Source organism: Schistocerca gregaria, chromosome 1, assembly GCF_023897955.1.
Source record: "Schistocerca gregaria isolate iqSchGreg1 chromosome 1, iqSchGreg1.2, whole genome shotgun sequence".
Lineage (NCBI taxonomy): Eukaryota > Metazoa > Arthropoda > Insecta > Orthoptera > Acrididae > Schistocerca > Schistocerca gregaria.
In genome coordinates, this window is record NC_064920.1 from 710,265,994 (window position 1) to 710,287,238 (window position 21,245).

Genomic DNA, 21,245 nt, shown 5'->3' on the forward strand with positions numbered 1-21,245 from the left:
GAAAGAAAGTGTTCAAAGACAAGTTGAAGCATACCATCCGTCTCTGGCAGGGATGCTGTCACTCATCCGCCAGTGTGGCATTAGTACATATCCAGATGTGTGGCTGTAGGATACCAAAAATTCCGGTCATTTTTTTCTCTTCTGTAAGACAGTGCTTCAAATTCTTTTTGCGTAATTGTTCTCATTTCCCTCTTCTGTGCTTATAGAATGCTCTCTCTCCAAACAACAAGAATGCTTTTATAATTAACGGTGTTTTCGCAAGCGTGCAAAGGCTTTTAACGGTGAGGGCGTTTAATGTGTATGAGATCTATATAGATCGCAGGATAGCAGGACGAACATGTCGCACAATGCATCAGCCATGCTGGGTACACAATCATGGGTAGACATAGCTCGCATGCCCCGTTAGGAACAATGCACCCTGTGCTATTCTGTGACATCAGTATCTGCAAGTATCGCATCATCAATGGTAAACACAAGTGCTGTCCAGAGGTGTCTCACATATGGGGCCGGTGTGAGCACACCTTGGAGTTCTGTGACATCAGTATAACATTCACAGAACTCTATTTCTATACCTGAAAATGGAACCAACTTTCACCCGATCGCTGTAGGAAGCAATGGAGTGATCACAATGGCTCAAGCTGGCTTCCGACCAGCAGTGTCCCCGACGTTCGTGTGCCTTTGGAATGTCTGCGCTCTACAAATAGGTCTCCAGTTCAGGCGCATCAGCAACAATGCCTAGATGATCACGCATTTTGAAACGAATTTCTCATTGTCAAGTATGAAAGGGATGCCTCTGCCTCATGCATCAAGGGCCCAAATAGGTACCTGTGCATGACTTCACAGCTGACGGCCATGTCACTTCGCCAGAGCTGCCAGTAGCCTCCTGTGAGCCAGTGTGTAGGCTGTGCTATTTGTTATTTGGACAGTTTACGAGTTGATACTGTGTCTGCACATCAGTGTACCGCATTATTTGGGAGGAGTTTGCATATCTATGTTTTGTGTGCTGAAATTATTTTGGTAAATTAGGAGTTGTTTCCGTGTCAGTAGTGCATTTATTTCGGTAATTGAAAAGTAGTTTACAGGACTGTAGGCTGTATGGCGTGACCCCAAGTGTGTCAGAGTGTGTATTTGTATCAATGTGATAAATATATTATACCTCAATATCCTTTCCTAAATAAATTGTTGCAAAATAAATAAAGCACACTATTTCCGAACTCCTCCAGTAACTCAGCTGAGTCTGAGTAATATTCCCCTCCAGGCAGCCATCTTGGGTTACGTCACAAAATGGACGACAGCGCCCTCTGGTGGCGGTACTGTGTACTAGGACAGTTGTACTCCAGACGTTGTGGTGAACGCATTGTTTCCCACCTTTTCCCATCACCCGAGACCGCCATCTTGGATTACATCACAGAATGGATGACAGTGCCCCCTGGTGGCTGTACTGTGTACTAGGTCAGTTGGACTCTAGATCTATTGGTGGAGACACTGTCTGCCCCATTTCCCCCTGCCATCTTGGATTACATCACAGAACAGACGGCAGTGCCCTCTGGTGGCAGTACTGTTTCCCACCATTTTCCCCCACCATCTTGGATTATGTCATGGAATGGATGACAGTGCCTTCTAGCGGTGGTACTGTGTAGTAGGTCAGTTGGACTCCGGAACCCGTGGCTCTTCCCTTTATTTCCTAGGAAGAGGTCGCGGTCGGATGACTTAGGTTAGTGGAGGTAGTCCAAGGGCCCTTTTAAAATAAAGTACACTCTTTATTCTCTTCAGCAACTCAGTTCAGATTGAGTCCTTTTCCTGCCAATCCGAAGAAAGAGGTGGCGATCGGATGACTTGGGTTAGTGGAGGTAGCCCAACTGACATATCTTCCATCCTAAATTGAAACTTCCCACCTAAAGCCGCTATCTTGGATGACGTCATCAGATAATGTCATAGCCGCCATCTTGGATAACGGTACTTTGTTCTTGTCCTAATACTAAGGAGTTCAGTCTCACAGTAGTACTGACGAATTGTTGGACAGATACCTATAAACGGTAGTCAAGTCAAATGTGGGATTAGTGATACTTCGCATGTAGTCACAGATAACCAAATGTAAATTCAAACTTTTGTTATGAGTCCGAAACAGCAGATTCAATAACTAATAATCTTATTGAGAATTCTGAAGTAGCCATGAATACTCTCGGTAGATTTTATATATCACCAGACTTATGTGCTGTGTATATCTACACATGATCGTATCTCATTAAGTATAGGACCAGACACAGGTACATTTTTGTAATTCTGCAGTACTCATGAAATTTGCATTTGCATTTCGATATGTCTTATATGGGGCCAGGCAGATGTGCAATTGTGTAGGTCTGCAGTTTTCATAAGTTTTGTATACGTTTACGTGTTACAGTAATCTCTAGAATTATGTACAGGCCCTAATGACATAATGTTACCACACACGCAGAGCCTGTTATGACACGAGCTGTGTGCTACACAACACAATTTTCTGAGTGTTCCAGGAAACTATTAAGATCACCACTGTTTGCCTTGATGATGTAGCCTGTATGTGCTCTGAGGTATGTACCTAAATTTATATGTATGTATGTTATATTAGTGGAATCCAAGCCCACTTTTATAGTGTTTTCTGTCCTCTCTAGATCCGGTGATGGCAACTTCACTTTCGCCAAAACCGGTAATCATGGAATAAAAAGAATTCTTGCGATCTTGGCTATCATTTTATTGTTTTTCAAGCATCTAGATGGCTCCCACATAAGCACAATGTTCTCCCTACAAAAAAGATGTGTCCTCCACTATGCCTGAACTCCAACTGACTTGGTTCATATCCGTGCCAGCAGAGGGCGCTCTTCTGACGTCAGATTATGGCGCTAGTACCGGTATTCAAGATGACGGCACCCACTGTGTTCACTGCGAGCTCCAGAACGCCTTCGGTCCCGGGTTCAAGCCGACACCGCTTAAATTTTGAATAAAAATCATCATCAATGGCGGCTGAAGATTTCCGGCGTAAGATGTCACCCCCATTCTGCCAAAGGCCTTGTCAAAGAGGGAGGAGGAGAGGATAGAGGTTCAGTGCACTCTTTTGCACAGCCATGATCAACAAGAGGTTGCAGAAAGCAATGGAAACCACTGCTTTAAAGACATACCATTTATATCCACAGGACATGGGGCCTGTAACTGAAAAATGTCATAATGATCGCACCATTGGTAAAAGATTCCTGATCAGGCCCCCTTCGGATCTCCAGGAAGGGACTGCCATGGAATAGGAGACCACGAGAAAAAGACTGAATCACCAACAAAAGCATAACGTTCTACGAGTCAGGGTGGGAATATCATAAGTCTGAACGTGGTAGGGAAGCTAAAATATCTGAAAAGGCTTAATCTAGATATTATGGGGGTCAGTTAAGTGAAATGGAAAGATGACAACGATTTCTGGTCAGATGAGTTAAGAGCAGTAGAAAATAGTGTAAAGGGAATAAGATTCGTTATGGGTAGGAAGATAGGACAGAGAGTGCTTTACTGTGATCAATTCAGTGATAGCGTTGTCTCGTCAGAATCGACAGCAAACCAACACCGACAACCATAGTTCAGGTATACATACCGACGTCGCAAGCAGAACATGAAGAGCTAGAGGATATTAAACGCGTATCTCAGTACGTAAAGGGAGGTGAAAAACTAATAGCCATGGGGGACTGGAATGCGATTTTAGGAGAAAGAGAAGACAATAAAAGATTATGAGGTAATATGGGCTTCGTAGAAGAATCAGAGGCGAGAAAGACTAATTGAGATCTGCAATAAATTTCAGCAAGTAGTAGCAAATACTCTGTTCAAGAATAACCAGATGAGGTGGTATACTTGGAAAAGGCTGGAGGTACGGGAAGATTTCAGTTTGATTATATCATGGTCAGGCAGAGAATCAGGAATCAGATACGGGGATTGTAAGGTGTACCAGGTGCAGATATTCAGGTCACAACTTAGTAGTGATGAAGAGTAGGTTGAAGTTTAAGACACTAGTCAGGACAAATCAATATGCAAAGAAAAGAATATGGTAGTACTAAGGAATGAAGAGATACGCTTGAAGTTCTCTGAGGCTATGATACTGCAATAATGAATGGCTCAGTGCGCAAATCAGCTGAAGAGGAGTGGGCATCTCTAAAAAGAACAATCATAGAAGTTGGAAAGGAAGACATAGGTACAAAGAAGAAAACTGCGATGAAGCCATCGGCAACAGAAGAAATACTTCGGCTGATAGACGAAAGAAGGAAGTACAAAAAAGTTCAGGGAAATTCAGAATAAAGAAATACAAATCGCTTAGGAATGTAATAAATAGGAAGTGCAAGGAATCCAAGGGGAAATGGCTGCATGAAGAATGTGAAGAAATCGAAAAAAAATGATTGTCGGAAGTGCACACTCAGCATACAGGAAAGACAAAACAATCTTCGGTGACATTAAAAGCAAGGGTGGTAACATCAAGAGTGAAATGGGAATTCCACTGTTAAATGCAGAGCAGAGAACGTATAGGTAGAAAGAATACACTGAAAGCCTCTACGAGTCTGGTGTGATAGAAGAAGACATAGGGGTCGATTTAGAAGAGACAGGAGATCCAGTATAAGAACCAGGATTTAGATCTTTGGAGGACTTAAAATCAAATAAGGCAGAAGGGATAGATGGCATTCTATCAAAAATTCTGAAATCATTGGGGGAAGTTGCAACGAAGCGACTATCCAAGTTGATGTGTAGAATGTATGATTCTGGCACACAATTCGGAAGACTGCAAGAGCTGACACAATCAGCTTAATAGTTCATGCATCCAAGCTACTGACAAGAATAGCACATAGAAGAATGGAAAAGAAAACTGAGGGTCTGTTAGTTGACTATTAGTTTGGCTTAAGTGTTAGATGACGATCACTTTGGCTTTAGGTAATTAAAGGCACCAGTGAAGCGCTTCTGATGTTGCAGCTGATAATGAAAGGAAGGCCAAAGAAAAATCACGAGCAGTTCATAGGATTTGTCGACCTTGAAAAAGCGTTCGACAATGCCAAATAGTGCAACATGTTTGAAATTTAGAGGAAAATAGGAGTAAGTTATAGGGAGAGACGGGTAATATACAAAATATACAAGACCGAAGAGGGAACAATAAGACTGGAAGACCAAGAACGAATTGCTCGGATTAAAAAGTGTGTAAAACAGAGATGTAGTCTTTCGCCCTCTGATCATGTGCCGCGTGCTCCATGTGTACTGCAGGCTGTGTGACTGACGCAGCGCGCTATAAGCAGCAGAACGGTCTGGTATTGATGTCGGGAACAAGCCGAAATGGTGTTTCTGTACGGCCAAGCACAGAAGGAAACGGTCGAGAGGCAACACAGCTATACCAAAACAAGTACCTTCACAGGCACCAACCACATCACACAACATTTCAAACCCTTTTTGGGCGTTTGTGTGACCATGTGTTCTTTCACCCAAACGAAAGTGCAGGGAGGCTACGGACTCTGCGTACACCAGATTTGGAGGTCCAGATTCTACAGGCTATTGAGACATTTTCCTAATACAAGCTACAGGCAAGTGGCCTACCATCATAGTGTAAGCCAAAGAACGATTATGCGTATCCCGCACGACAACCACTACTATCTCTACCACATGTAATCCCATGGAGGTCACTCTGAACACTTGTTGTGACGAGGGTATGATGCAGCTCTGTACTGTGTTCTAGGACGATTTGTTGTTGCACTCACACCGTCCATTTCAGAGCATATAGGACCTTTTTTCCTCAATTTCCAGTCACCAATCCGTTCACGCTGTTTGTCATTTTTGTTATTGTTTGCCCTATATACAACGAAGAAGCAATAATGGAAATAAAGGTTGAAGAGTGATTTTAAAATTCAAGGTGAAAGAATATCAATGGCATAGCTATCCTCAGTGAATGTGAAAGAATTACAGGATCTGCTGAACGGAATGAACAGCCTAATGGCTACAGAGTATGGATTGAGAGTAAATAGAAGAAAGAGTAAGTTAATGAGAAGTAACACAAATGAGAACAGCGAGAAAGTTAACATCAGAATTGATGGTCACGAAGGAGATGAAATTAACGGATTCTGTTACCTAGGCAGCAAGATAAGCCACGACGAATGGAGCAAGGAGGACATCAAAAGCAGACTGTCATTGGCAAAAACAGCAGTCCTGGTGTAAAGAAGTTTACTAGTATCTAACGCAGGCCTTAATTTGAGGTAGAAATTTCTGAGAATGTACGTTTGGAGCACAGCATTATAAGGCAGTGAAACATGGAATTTGGGAAAACCAAAACGAAAAAAATCGAAGCATTTGAGATGTGGTTCTACAGACAAATGTTGAAAATTAGGAGGACTGATTAGGTAAGGAATGAGTAGATTCTGCGGAGAATCGGGGAGGAAAGGAATATATGGATCTGACTAGACATCAAGGACTAACTTAAATGGCACTAGAGGGAGCTGTAAAGGGGAAAAAATGTAAATGAAGACAGAGATTATAATACATTCAGGAAATAACTGAGGACGCAGGACACTGTCTGCGCCGCTTAGAACGGATTCTCTGTCATAACTTCGGCTGCGCTATTGGCTCAGATTTCGCATTAGATGTTTGAGTCCTACTACAGGCTGAGTTTTGAGCTGGATGAACGAAGTAAATGATTCGCGCCTCTGAAGGATTTCACAGAATTATATTTGGTTATATTTACATAGGGAAAGACCTCTATAAAAGAGTACGACACATGACATAAGTAAAACTGATCATTCGTGACAGAAAAAATTGTGTTCTCTCAATGCCTTGAATTATTTTATTGTGACCTCTCTTACCATCAAATAAATAATTTAATTTTTAATTCTGGTATTCAGGTACTTCAGAGAACCATGAGATTTCTGTTACACAGTAATTATTTTCACACTGAATCATAAGTGGCAGGAAGTTTAAAAGGAATTTATCCTTGTTTCAACTCTTTTTTTCCACGACAAAAAAATTACATGTTACAAATGGTAATGAGATTCCTATCAAATCCTTCTCCTAAAATAATTAAGCCAAAGTTTGCACTACTCTTTTAGCATTTCATTAATTTGTTAGCCATCTTTTCCATTCTTCATAGGTAATAGAAATTTGCACGAGACTATTACTAACACAGGAATATCTAATGTTCCAAGACGGTTGCAAACTGTTAGAAGCACATTGTGTATTACAAAATACTGGTTGCCTGGGAACCGTGTACATTGACAATCCGAAGCCAATGGCGGAAGAAAGAATAAACGAGAGTAAACGGAACTGTCGAAATAAGATAATGGATAAATTAGCTTTAACGGGCCCACACGATTGTGTTTGCGAAGACCTAAATCCGGACACCCCCAAGCGAACGCTACGGCATACTGGACATTCGCCAATAATTTTAATCGGAAAGCGGAAGATGCGAAATCTAATGTTACCTTGGTGTTGCTTATGAAGAGGAAGGGCACCAGCCACCAATCTTCCAAAGTCCGACGATTTCCATAGTGTCGATAACAATCCACATATGCCACATTGCAATCCACTCGTCAATTAAAGGGCAGAAATCACTTCGTGTCGTTGCGACGAAATGTGTAGCAGCAAATAAAAAGTTAGGAGAGTAGATGTACGGATCGGACACGTATGCAGGTCACGTCTGAAGATGTTCTAGTTTCTTAAGCATAGTCAAACGACAACCACATAAAAGCTTTGAAAATTTTAATGAGTGTAACACTGAAAGTTTTCGCTTTAGTTTCTTTCTCCTTCAGTAAAAACGTGAGTATTTTTCATGGATACCTGAAATAAAAAATTAAATCTTTTGGTTTTTTTCCAATCCATGCACATTTTTCTCAGATGATAACAGTAGAAATACAAGCATTAAACATATACAATAAAAAAACATTTTATGTAATTTAAATTCTCCCAGATTCCGTGTTGATCAGTCTTAGCTGGGATATACACACAGTTACATTACGTACGATCCTCGTAATTTATTTATCTGTTGTAAGTGAAACTCTTCTACTGTATTCATACTTCGCTTCTTCAATCACCATCTGACATGTGGAATGGAGAAACACACCTGTCATATGCTAGACTAGCACAGGTCCACAACAGCTGTAAATTTTTGTTCTCCCGTAGTTTAACAAACTGTCCAAAAATTTCCGCTCAGTGTTGCTGAATAAGTTTAAAAGCGTAACAACAAAGTGAGTAAAATGTAAAGCTTTCTATACAGTGAAGAGAAGAATGTATGATGGATGACTTGGTGTTTTGATATGGGATTATACAAAACTATATACTGTAATAAGCTATAAAGAAACCAGTGTGATACGCTGATTAATTTTTCCATAATTAATTAGGAATATAAACTTCATGACTGGTGTTATTATTTACAAATTATATTGATATAAGTAATCAATGAGACGTGCTGATTCACTGTGGCAAAAAGTATTAAATTTGCAAACAAGGTCAATCTGTACGACAATGGTCTTTCCTAAAGTTGTAACTTACCTAAAAACCTTCTTGTAACATAATTAGAAAGAATACATACGCGAATGCCATACTAAAGTAAAGATAACTGCACATGTCCATAAACTTTATACAACACCATTTGCATGTCAACATGTTTAAAGGTGAATAAATATTCTATTCTACTCCAACTCTGCCAAACATTAGTGATGTCACTACCAAAGAACATCACTATCGATTTAGTGAAGGCAATTAAAAAGGTTTTAAAGGCGAAACGTAAGGGCATACCCACTATGCAGCAGACAGCAACTTTCTACTGAATATCTGTGAACATTAGTACTTCCAACAACATGTGTTATAGCGACGCAGACATGCAGTAAAGACCCATTCCAACAGCAAACACCGGAGGCAAAGGAAAATACTAAAAAGTACTTTTTCGTGTTAGTATTAAGCTAGATCTATATCATTTGTCAACGTGTATTCATTCACAAAAATGGATGTTCATAAAATAATATTAGCCATCATTTTCAAATGGTAGACAAATATCTTGTCGCGTCCCAAGCGTGGGTTTTGCGAGGGATTGAGCGACACGGTTCGTAAACGGGAATTAGCCGGTTGACCTAATTGAGAGGGAGACTTTTGATCTGGCTAAGATGTTAAATTCCCTGGTGTGAAGGTACAAGGCTAGGATGTTGGTAGAAGTAAACTCGTATGGACGTTATAAAAGTTCTAATTTATTCATAAAGAATACAGATCACCCTAACTGCGTAGTGATTGTACCTACAGAATAGCCAAGCCCATTACAGAAACGGTGACTGACTTCCACCGTTCTGGCTGCCTGATAGAACTTTCCAGCACTTTGCTGCCCACACTAGCACCGTACGTCAGAGTCCCGCGGTCGCTGCCTAAACGCTCATCGGCGACTATCTCCAACTGTCTGCCTGCAGCCCGCCCTCAGCCCAAGTCGGCTGCTACTCACGCTGACTACCGTCGCTGCCTAAACCCGAGAGAGAGAGAGATCTCCGGAGCGGCGTGCCTCCGAGTTTTGTTAGCTCTTCCCCTTCGACCCCGCCAGCGCTTGGCATGACGTAGCGTCGAGTGCAACTTTTCCTTATTAGGGATTGTTTTAGTATTAACTTCAGTACTTTTCTTCAGAAGCTGGGTGGAGGGGTAGAGGGGCCTCTCCCTATATGGTCACGCACTGCGTCCTGAGCCCTTCATTGGCTCCTCATGACGTAGTGCGGTCCCCACCTACGGCCTTCTTTCTTTCTCTCTCTGCTCCCAGACTTCTCCCTCTAGCCAAGAGTGTTGATACTGTAAGTTATTGCTTATTAAGGGACCTGCCCAGAGCGCCCTTTTTATCTTAATAGCTGAGTCTGCTTCCTTGCTTATCACGCGCAGCTGCCTGGCCGCTTGGACCGCCGCCTCGGCTATCTGGCTGCGTCGTTATCTTTTGTGACCCCTCTGACACGCCTGGCGTCCCCTGTTAACTCTATCTCCCCGTATGATTTCTGGTGTATCGTCTGAGAACAACTGCATTTAGACTTGGCTTTTCTGCGGTTACAACAATCTGACATCTAATAGTCGTCTTGTTAATGTTGCAGTTGTTGTTTGCAAGCTTGCTATTAAAATTGGAGAGTAATTCCGCCTTTTGCAAGACACTTTTCTATTCTTGGTCTCACCCAGACATGTTTCAGCAGTTTTTTGATGTCTTCAATGAGTTTATTTGATTAGTTTTCTTCTGCAAAATTGTTGTTACATGTTAACCTTTAAAGAAACTTTTGGTAAAACTATTTACATGCGTAAAATGGGTGAATATTGTGAAATAGTTTACATTGGATTGCATACAGTACACAGTTGAGACATGTATCACTGAGTTGAAACACACTATGCTGTTTATTTGCGATATGTCTAAAGGTTCTAGTTTTGCAGTGCTTGTCTGCATACTACACATAAAAGATTTCATGTTTATGCTAGTAGCTCTAGCTGTACTACGCAATCTACAGCTTGTCTTCTGCTAGCAGCAAAAAGTTACATTCTTATATTTGATATGCATTTTCGACCACAGCATCAAAAATTAAAAATAACACACTAAGCAACACGATACGTAGTGATACTCGGTTGGAATTCCATAATAAACAGAAAAATAAAACATCGTTTTCTATTTTCGCATGACAACCTGTAGACTGCGTAGTAGACCTACAGCTACTAGAACAAACATCCAATAGCTAATAGCTTCATATGAGGTATGTAAACAAATGCACACATCCACTTTATTTCCAAATGCACTGCAAAACTAGAACCTTGAGACGTATCGTAAATAAATAACATGCAGTGCTTCAGTTCAATGACATATGTCTCAATTCTGGACTGTATGCAAACCAATGTAAAATATTTACCAATAATAGCTCATTTTACTAACGTAAATATTTTTACTAAATTTCTTTAGAGATAAATAAACAAATAAACTCTCTGGATATAGCACAAAAAAGTTCTGAAACAAGTCTAGGTGAGAACAAAAATATAAAGGTATCCTGCATAAGGCGAAATTCCTCTCGATTATCTGATATCTCGATGCGATTTCTCGAGTAAAGCAGCCGATATGAACGGTGAATGGCTCTTTATATCCGATGGCCTAAGACTTTCTGATTAAGGTTATTCCAAATAGGAGTTCCATTGATCCCAGAAGCACAGAGTTGCTAGGATATGGAACAAGTCAATATTATCACAATATTTCCAGTACCGTAGCGTACAGTGCGGTTGCTTCCTGACAAAAATCGTTGCAACCAATGTTAATTACAATACAGGAGCAGAAATAATTTCTATACATAAACTGCGAGTAATTTGTATTAAAAATAGTTGACATTTATGTTTGCATGAAATGGTTTACTCGTCTCTGCTATAAAAAGCTGCGCGAAAACTTACCCATTTGCACTAAAAAGGGTCATTAACTGAATATATGGAACTCTGTATCAGGCAATACTTCAATGTGCTTTTGAATTTGGTGTTTCAAGAGCAAGACTTTTTTGTTTCTAGGTACATCATTGTAAACTTTAATGCTCGAATAGTTCGCTCGTTATGTACAAAGTTAAAGTTTGATTGGTTGCTATGTGAGTCCTCTCCTGATTTTGTGTTGTATTTATAATATTCATTATTGGTTCTGAAATAGGGTGATTTTTTAGTAATGAAAATGCAAGAGAGAAGAGATACTGAGATGTCGGTGTAAAACTTGCACGAGTGTTTTGGATGCAAATCGCTTATGATGCTTTATAGCTCTCTACTGACTGATAGTTTTTTTATTTTTTTTCCATGAGCATGTTACCCCACAAGATGATGTCGTAACACAACAGTGCATGGAAATATCTAAAGTAACGGCGTCCTTATATGTAGATGGTGCAATTATGCGCACAGCAAAAGCTGCAAACTGAAGTCTTTTTTTTCAGATGTAAGATGTGGTTTGACCAGTTTAATTTGCTATGAAGGTAAACACCCAGGAACTTAGCACAGTACTGTTACAAAAGAAAAGAAAGAAAAGGTTCTCTCGTTAGAACCACGTAAAATTCGCGTAAGAGTCCACGCCGCCGTCTGTAGATGGATTTATATCTCTTAGTCAACAAAATGTGAGCAGATCGCGACGTTTTCCTCACTAGTATAAACTGCGTAGATATCCTCGGACAGTAATAAGACAGTAATAATGGAAGCGAGAAATCAGTTAGCGGATACAAGGAATATAAAATTACCTAATTTCGCTACTGGCGTACTATTATTTGCACAGTAAAAGTGCGTAATAAAAGTTTAGTCAAAGGTGCACAACTACTCGCCTTTCACGGCAAGTGAAATGGAATGTAGAGGGGTAGGGGTTGCTAATTACTCGGAGTGAGATAACGGTACGCCGCGACGAGTCGGGGGTGGGGGAGGGGGTTGCAGGACTCCCTGCCAGCCGCCGCTCCGGCTGCCAGTCTGTGTTTGTCAGCCGCCCGCGCAAGACAGGAGCTCCGCAACAAGCAGAAGACGATGGACCGGCAGCCCGCGATGCTCTGCCGTTTGGCGCTCGGCGTAGGACGGCTCAGGAGGTTGGCCAGGGATGGGTGCAGCCCGCAAGGTAAATACCCACCATTCTGTCTTTGTTTGTCGTAACTGTCGCGGCATTAGTTAAGTGTCTGTGTAACGAAATACCCAGAAAAGATTTTTGGATGTGTGCGTTGAGGGAACCCCTCGCACTGGGTTACGCGTAGTTTGCGGCTAGGTTTTGAACTGCAGAACTTTTCAAAGAATCCATCGTTTGCTTAACAAAGCACACGAACTCTTCGGAAGATCCTAGGAGGCGTGATAGAGTCATGTGGGTTGTGTGACAAAACGCGTACTATACATTTTTGAGAAGGCATAAATCTAGCAGTTTGCTGGAGATACATGGCAACAAGTATGTCATAAGGTGAGGTGAGCACACGACGTGTCCGGTTGATGTGCGGAAATAAACTGTTGGAAATTCACTTACTATTACAATGTATGGTACTGTGTTAAAACCACGTCCGGCTCTAGTTACTTTTCTCTGGGATGGAGTTGGTAACGTCTTAGTTACCGAAAATGATCAACACGAGAATAAAATTAGTGAAGAGAGAGAATTAATAAGTATCAACACGCAATACCCACAAATAAATTGATCTGCGAACTCGTCAGAAATTCGTTTTTCCTCCGCTAACTCCCTCAGTACCTCACGTTTATGATACAGCCACTGCACCTTACATGAAACAGAAAATAGGGCAACTCATTTAAAAACGGTTAATAAATAGATGTAACTAGTACAGTAAAAATTATTTAGGCTAAGAACTTATTAAATTCTTACAAATTGCTAAGCACTGTACACAGCTGAGAATGAGCTAGACCCTGACTGTGGTTCATATTCCGTATTACAAACACATAAAATCCGTAAGTTCATAGATTTCTTTTATAGCCCTACTATAAAATGGGCTATCAAACAGCTACACACTATTACGAGACGTCTTAAATGCACGTAACAAGCAGGTTTCCATAAGGTAATTTGTATGATTTGAGAGAATTCTCTTTGTGTGAAGTCCCAGTTTTTGTGAGTCTGCGGCTTTGCATCATACGTCCTAGTGGTTGCAAAAGCATGCAGTGTAGTAGTTTAAGTTTTCTCACATGGACGTCATCACGTTTTTGCTATCTTTTGTAACTGTTGCGTACTTCGTGAGGTGGGAAAAAAGTTCATCATATGACGCATTGGCGAGGCAGCACGAGCATTGTTGATACGGTGCACATTTTCGTAGTCGAAAAGATATAATAATGCTTTTATACTGCGCTGATGTGAAACCGCTACTAACGCAAGCAGAGGGAACTTCGTTGAAGTTTTGTCGAGCTACTTTCAGCATGAGACACCATCACCCGAATTATAGCGCGGAAAAAATTACTTCTTGTACGCTAAGTCTACGCTGCCGATATGCAAACTTCAGTCAGTCAATGTTTATTGTCACATTGGTATACAAGAAGCTCTTAAGTAACTTCGTAGATTCGTCCCGACGGGGATTGCTTGGATTCTTAAGCTGCGTAGTAGCTTAGATCATATCAGCATTTCTGTTACAGTCTACTGTGTCAGTCATGTACTGGCACGTATGTAATAGTCATGTGCGCACATCTCGCAATTAGGAGTAGTAGTATTTGCCTAAGGAGGAACCTTATGTCATACAGTGGCTGACATTTTGTAACTCAGGTCTGTGACTGGCTACACTGTACTTCAGAATTCTTGCATTTATGTTTTATGACTGCAAATGAATTCAGGTCTCATTCTCATTTTTCTGTGCAACTCAGTTAAGAGAGCATTTTTCAATTGGGTTGAAAATAAATTATTTATTTTGTAATCTTGTATAGAATCCACATCACACTGTAGGTCACCTTACCCTGGTTGGATAATGGAGAAGAGCGGCAGGTTGGGAATACGCAAGTCGCTGACCTGGTGTCCAATACAAAAACTTGCATCAGCCCATTCAACTGTTGACATTATTTTCTATATGCATAATTTCCCTGGACTCGCATTTGGGAGGATGATGGTTCAATCCCGCATCCGGCCATCCTGATTTAGGTTTTCCATGATTTCCCTAAATCGCTCCAGGCAAATACCAGGATGGTTCCTTTCAAAGGGCACGGCCGACTTCCTTCCCCGTCCTTCCCTCATCCGATGAGACCGATGACCTCGCTGTCTGGTCTCCTTCCCCAAACCAACCAACCAACCTACTTAACAGCCAGATGTGTGTGGCAACTGTGGTTCAGCTATCTCATCTTATTAGAATAAAATTACCCTTGCTTGCAATTCTCTCTGTGGAACATAGGTTTCAATAAATAATGAGTTTACTTGATCTGTGGAAAAAACTGTACCATACAGAAAAACATTAATACCAAATCTGAAATCATCATAAAAATTATTCCAAGAAAAACTAAATTTATGCGAATGTCAAAAATCCTGATGCAGAGTGTGATATAGCCCCCCTACTACGTCTAATTTCTGTGCACTGTTTCCTATTCATAATGCATGATAAAGGATGTCATAGCATTTCCCACAAATCCCATACTGATACAGTTCCTCCATTACTTTGGAATGATTCAAGCAGTCAATAGGACCATGAAAATCCTCTAAGTCTTCTTTTGGCTGTTACTGAATCAGAGTATGTTTGACTAAAGAAATCTGTTGAAACCATTATTATTGACTTCCCTTCTCTGAAGCCATGCTGGGACAGTTGTAATATTTTAAATTTAGATATAGAACTTGCAGTTCCACTTTTTGCCACCATTCACATACTTTTGCAGAAGCAGATCAATAACACTGCCTTTCAGTTTCCCAATTTACTTCTTTACTGTTTCTTAAATAGTGGATTTGCTTTATTCATTTATTAGGTGATACATAACACTGTCTATGGCACATGAATGGTTGATTTTTCCTTATTATGTTTGAATTTTTTTTATCAGAACTGGGTTGGATGCAGTAGCTGCTGGCCAAGCATATGTATACACTATTTTTATCTGAGTGGTAATACTAAAGGTGGATATATTGTAGAAAACAGATATCAATATTCTGCTCAGTTCACACCATTATATTATCATAACCAATTCAGTTTTTGTCAAAACAGCTCTTAACAACAAACCCCTTTATGCAAAACATATCTTGCTACACCCATGTAGTTTACCACATTTATTGCAATTGCTTGAGTGCAATTATATATAATAGTGAGTGAACTTCGCAACACAAAAAATGTCGAATATGAGACAAGGCTGCTTTCTTTCATCAACTGCCTAACACTGGGCTGCCACAATGTCCACAAGCGTGTGCAGATCAGGAATGAATTCCTTGGTGAGTAATTATTTATTCACATTTCTAGCTGCCTTTGCTGTACAGTGAATGTGAGGTTTAAAAGAGCTGTAAAGAATTACCAATAAAAATTCATAGTATTATTACCCTGTTTGTTATCTCAATACTGAAAAATGTTACATCTGAAACACATACAATATGTTGCGTATTCCTAGGTCATGGGCTTGGACCAATCCTGAGTTCACTAAGTGCAACTGCTAATAAGGAGCTACAGATGCAAGTTTCGGCATTCATTGATTACCAACACAGAGATGAAATGGAACTAGAATCAACAAAACAACTAACTCATCATCAGTTGTTTGAAACAACATTCGAAAAGGTACACATTATTGTCCTTATTTGCTACTGATAAACAGAAATACTCGTGGTTAGTGTGTGTAACTTCTATTAGCAGAAGTACCCATGTGTATTGTGCTACAAAGAGAACAGTAAAGAATTATTTTTTTTGTGTCTGTTAACAGATAGCAGATACACCACATGCTGTCAGGTTCTACTCCATGCTACAAAACCTTGCAAAGCTAGATCCAACAAATCCAAATGTGTAAGTTATCAGAGCTTAAATTACAATGGAATTACTTGGCATAATGATTACCATATGATAAGTATAACTATGCATGCTATAACTGTAACCCTCTGATATGTGCATGTATTATATTACTAGACCTTCCAAGTAAGATAAAGAAGAAATTTATATGATTTCAGGGGCAGTGTGTGGGAAGCACTTGACTCACTTTCATCTGAAGCTATAAAACCTGGGTTTTCTATCCACAAAAAGCCAGCACACACTCAAAAATATCATGGAGGAAGAGCTGACAGTATTAACAAAACACGTTCTTATGATATTCTTAATACAAGCACAGCGTCTACGCAGACCGAGGTGGAATATACCAGAGAAGTAAAGCAACTTTGTGATAATGAGAAACAGCATCAGTTGTCACCATCAGAAGCAAAACTGTCATTCCCAGCACCGCCTCCTCTTCCTCCTCCTCCACCTTGTCTGCCACTGCCACTTATTACTGTGGTGTCATCAGCTATTCCATCAGCTTCAGGGGTGCCATCACCTTCATCACTTGCAGGTTACAGTCCGCAACAGAAAAATCATGTACCTTCACCTCCTCCAATTCCCAATGGTGACAGCTTTGAAACACCGATGTTGCATAGGAGACATTCACTTCCAGCACATTTACCACATTCAGCAAGTTTGTGGACACCAGTAAAAGACAAGTCTAACACACTACCACTGCCCAAGCGGAAGATGAAAACCCTAAGCTGGACAAAGATTCCAGTCTCTATGATAGGTAAGAAAAATGTTGATTTACTCACTTTATGATAGTATTCCGTTTGTTACAGGTGTAATAAATGCAGGATATATAGATGAATTTTAGATATGATCTATATAACATGTAGTAATAACCATACTGACTCAATATGTATGGTGATTTTATTCATATTCTGTAGGTAAACACAGATTTTTGATTGTTTACTGCTGGGAAATAGTTCTAACAGAAGTCTTATTCTTTGCAGGTGAATCAGTATGGACTGAAATGCAGAGCGAAGCAAAGAGTCTTAGAGTTGATTTCAAGCAAACGGAAGAACTATTCTGTCAGAAAACTGCTACTGTGAAACATCGAAAGTCTTCTCCAGTAACACTTCCATCACCAATAACTCCCAAGATCACTTTATTGGAAACCAAGAGAGATTTGGCAGTAAACATTTATCTAAAACAGTTCAAATTGGGAAGAAAAGCAGTCATAGGAGTTATAAAGAACCTTAAAGGAGGTGATATAGGTCCTGAGAAACTGAAAGCTCTCTTGCCACTACTTCCCACAGAAAAAGAGGTAGGCCTAATGTATGACAGTTTTAATTTTAGATCATAGTAATTAACACAATTAAAATACAATAAATACTATTGCAGGGAGCCTAAAATTATACATTAACTAAAAGGTTTATCTTATGTGTTACAGCTGACTTCAGTCAGATCCTATTCTGGAGATCTGGATCGTTTAGGAGAGGGAGAGAAATTTTATCTTCAGCTATCAGAAGTACCTTCCTTTGCCCTCAGGATTAGGGCAATGTTGCTTGTAAGTAGAAAGTCATGTTTCCATTATCAACACAATATTGCCAAAAAAATAAAATAATAAATCCTGACTCATTTCTGTGTATCAATTAATTTGCAGAAAGAAGAGTTTCCTTCAAGAGTATCTGAACTGAAAGAACAACTAAAGGCTGTTGCAGATGCATGCAATAAGCTGAAGTCTAATAAACGTTTGAAAGAATTTCTGGCACTAGTACTTCAACTTGGAAACTACATAAATGCTGTAAGTATTCCTAACATGAAGCTTTTGTGAGAAGTAAATTGATAGGTTGAAAAAGGGGAAAAAATGTAAGGTGCTGTGTGTTTGTTCCAGGGAAGCTATGCCAGCAATGCAGCAGGCTTTACACTCAGTACGCTACCAAAGCTCCTAGAAATAAAAGCAAACAAACCAAGGCTGACATTCTTGCACTATGTGGTAGAAGTTGCAGAAGCTAACAATAAGGAAATATTACAATTTACAGAAGATATGAGTAACATGAAAGAAATGGCAAGGTAAGAGTCTGTTACAGTCATAACATGAAAACTGGCAATGTTTGGGGCTCTTGATTCTAGAACAAATAAGAGCATTAGTTAATTAAGTGTGCCTATGCCTTATTTTCTGCTCTGTGTGTGTTTATTTTTTATCATATTGACACTAGAGTCTTCTAATATTCAATATACTTGAAACCTTGTTCATCTTCTGCATACCTTTACCACAATATCCATTGATTTTTTGACCTAAATAATACAAATTTTGACAGACATAATTTTCAACCTTGCTCTTGCAATTTATCTTTATGTTTCTCAAAAGATACATATCTGCCACCTGTCACTTCCCCCTAACCACTCTTGTATTTATAAATTTTAGCAAAGAGTTAAAAAGGGCCCACTTTTCTTGGTCCAATTTTTACATTTGTTTACTGAATTGGAAATAAATTTGTAATTAAGTATCTCATTTGTACAACATTTCATTTTATCAATGGATATTGTTATAAACTAAAAAGTAAATTAAAGGTATACGGCATAAATAGCTGGGAGGTCATGAAAGGCAGGTATCCTTCCTTAACAAAGTATGAGAGACGTGTGCGTCAGCCTGTCTGTTAAGTGTAGGTGGCTGTAGTATTTATCTGCTGACCCCGAGAAGTGAATCTCAAGTAAAATGTCTCCTGTGTGCAGGAATATTCAGGGTGATTACAATTAAAGTTATAGAAATAAACACCACTGGTCGGAATGACGTCAAATTGCAATGTAATGTTATTGGACAATGAGGAAAATGTAAGGCAGAAGAAAAATAAACAGTTGCAAAACGTGGCAATAGGTGGCACTGTAAGCATCATAAATGTAATAGTGGTTGATACAAATCACAAATTAATCACACAAAAATGTCTAAGATATATGTTGGTCATTAAACAAACTGTACTATTCAGTGTGTATGGGTGTACAGGTGTGTACTGATAGTTACATAAGCCCATCCACCACAGTAGGATTGTATAGCATAGGATGGGAGAAATCAGTATAAAAAGCATTTTTTTCTTCTGCCCTATGTTTTGCCCCTTCTCTGAATCTATTCCGTTGCATTTTGATGTCATGCTGACAAGTGGTGTTATTTCTACAACACCCTGAAGGTCTAACTTTAATTATAATCACCCTGTACATATTGGGTGTACAAGTACACATTGTTGACAAAATATGCAAGTTTGGGTCATATAGCCAAATAGCAAAGCGACCACTCGCAATAAGCAGGAAATCTGGATTCAATTTTAGGTCCACCACAAATTTTCATTGTTGTCATTCCACGCCACAGCTGATAGTTTTCCACATTCAGAATTGCAAATACATTTCTTGTATTTCGTAAGGGCTGTAGTTGCTACTGTGTCAGTTTCTTCTGAAATGTACATGTGTCTAAAGGAACATAGCATCATAATTCGGAATAACACAGGCATTGCAATATCATATTTATCCCCTGACAGTTTTCAAGAAATTTTCAAGTAAAATGTATCCCCTGTATAGGATAAACATAGTGGATGTACAAGTACATGTTGTAGACAAATGGTTGACGAAAAATGCATGTTTGGGAATGGCTGTGTTAACATTAATATTCAAGAATATTTGTAGAAACTCTAGAAAATCAAAGAACAATTTTCATGCTTTTTTTTATTTTTAACATTACATTGATATGAAATAGTGAGATGCTCTAGTGACCCACATAATGTGAAGATGAACACTTCAAACACTCTTATCTCCACGACAGCAGCTGGTACCACTGCATAATGAACATATAATGACTGAAATGCGAAATAGGTGAACCAAGGGTGGACACTATTTGATATTTCAAAATATACTGGTCTTGTACAGAACTTGCATCAAGAGTGCTCGTAACTACATAATGACATATTAACAAAAAGGTTGTGTTTTTAAAATATATAACAAAATAATCACTTCCAAACAGAATGTCTGAATTAAAGATGGTTTACAATGTGTCAGGATATCAGTGAAGCTGCTCCAGGAAGAAGTGATGGAAGTTATCAGCGATGTCAAACATGTTACATTACGGCTGAAGGAAGATACAAGTGGAATCAGGCTGCAGTTCAAAGGCAATGAACACAACTTCCGGCACTGTTAATTTAAATAACCTTGTTGCATAAATAAATACTTTTTTATACCATAGTCTCCGATCATGAAATAAAATAGATCTACAAATTATTCTCACTTTAGAATTTGTGCATGCTATTGCTAAAATCTGTTTTGCTATTCTTTCCACAGATTTCTTTAAGGCTGCCTTGAAATGCAGTAATGAACTTCAGCAGGCTATGAATAAGGTGAAGGCTTGTACTCATGCTTTAGCCAAACATTTCTGTGAAGATCCTAAGAAATTCAAGCCAGAAGAATGTTTCCATTTGTTTGCTGAGTTTTTTACCATAATTCAGAGAGTTCGACTGGTGAGTTTCTGAGATTAATTTATACACTTTCCTTTACATTATCATTTGCCATTTCCGTTACATTTTCAGTCTGTAAAATAGTGGTATTTGTAGCCATCAGAAGCTGGAACAATGCTGGAATGGTGCAATTGCTGATCATTTAAGGTATTAGGAAGTAGACATGGAATATTGAAACTGCCATTCCAAAAACCAACTGCATAATAATGTAGTTTTGCTCTGATATTCTCAGATATCAGTCAGTTTTACTGAAACAGTTAATTTTGTTCAACAGACTTAATTTATTGTTTTAAGTAAGAAGTAAAACAATACTTACTCATTTAAATTTGTATCTGACTAACATTACTTTATACTGAAAATGCAAATTTTGCAACAGGAAAATGAAGAG

The 21,245-nt window shown here is 39.3% G+C and overlaps 1 protein-coding gene across 2 annotated transcripts in view; it reads left to right on the forward strand.

Moving 5' to 3' along the window:
• The window catches only part of LOC126365813 (inverted formin-2-like), a 192,801-nt gene that overhangs the window by 134,401 nt on the left and 37,155 nt on the right, over positions 1–21,245 (forward strand). Inside the window, exons 8-10 of one of the 2 annotated variants that reach the window (XM_050008416.1) lie at positions 17,812–17,928; positions 18,025–18,165; positions 18,256–18,434. In XM_050008416.1, coding sequence (XP_049864373.1) covers positions 17,812–17,928; positions 18,025–18,165; positions 18,256–18,434 — 437 coding nt within the window. The remainder of the gene's footprint in view (positions 1–17,811; positions 17,929–18,024; positions 18,166–18,255; positions 18,435–21,245) is intronic. The other variant, XM_050008407.1, reaches the window with a different exon arrangement.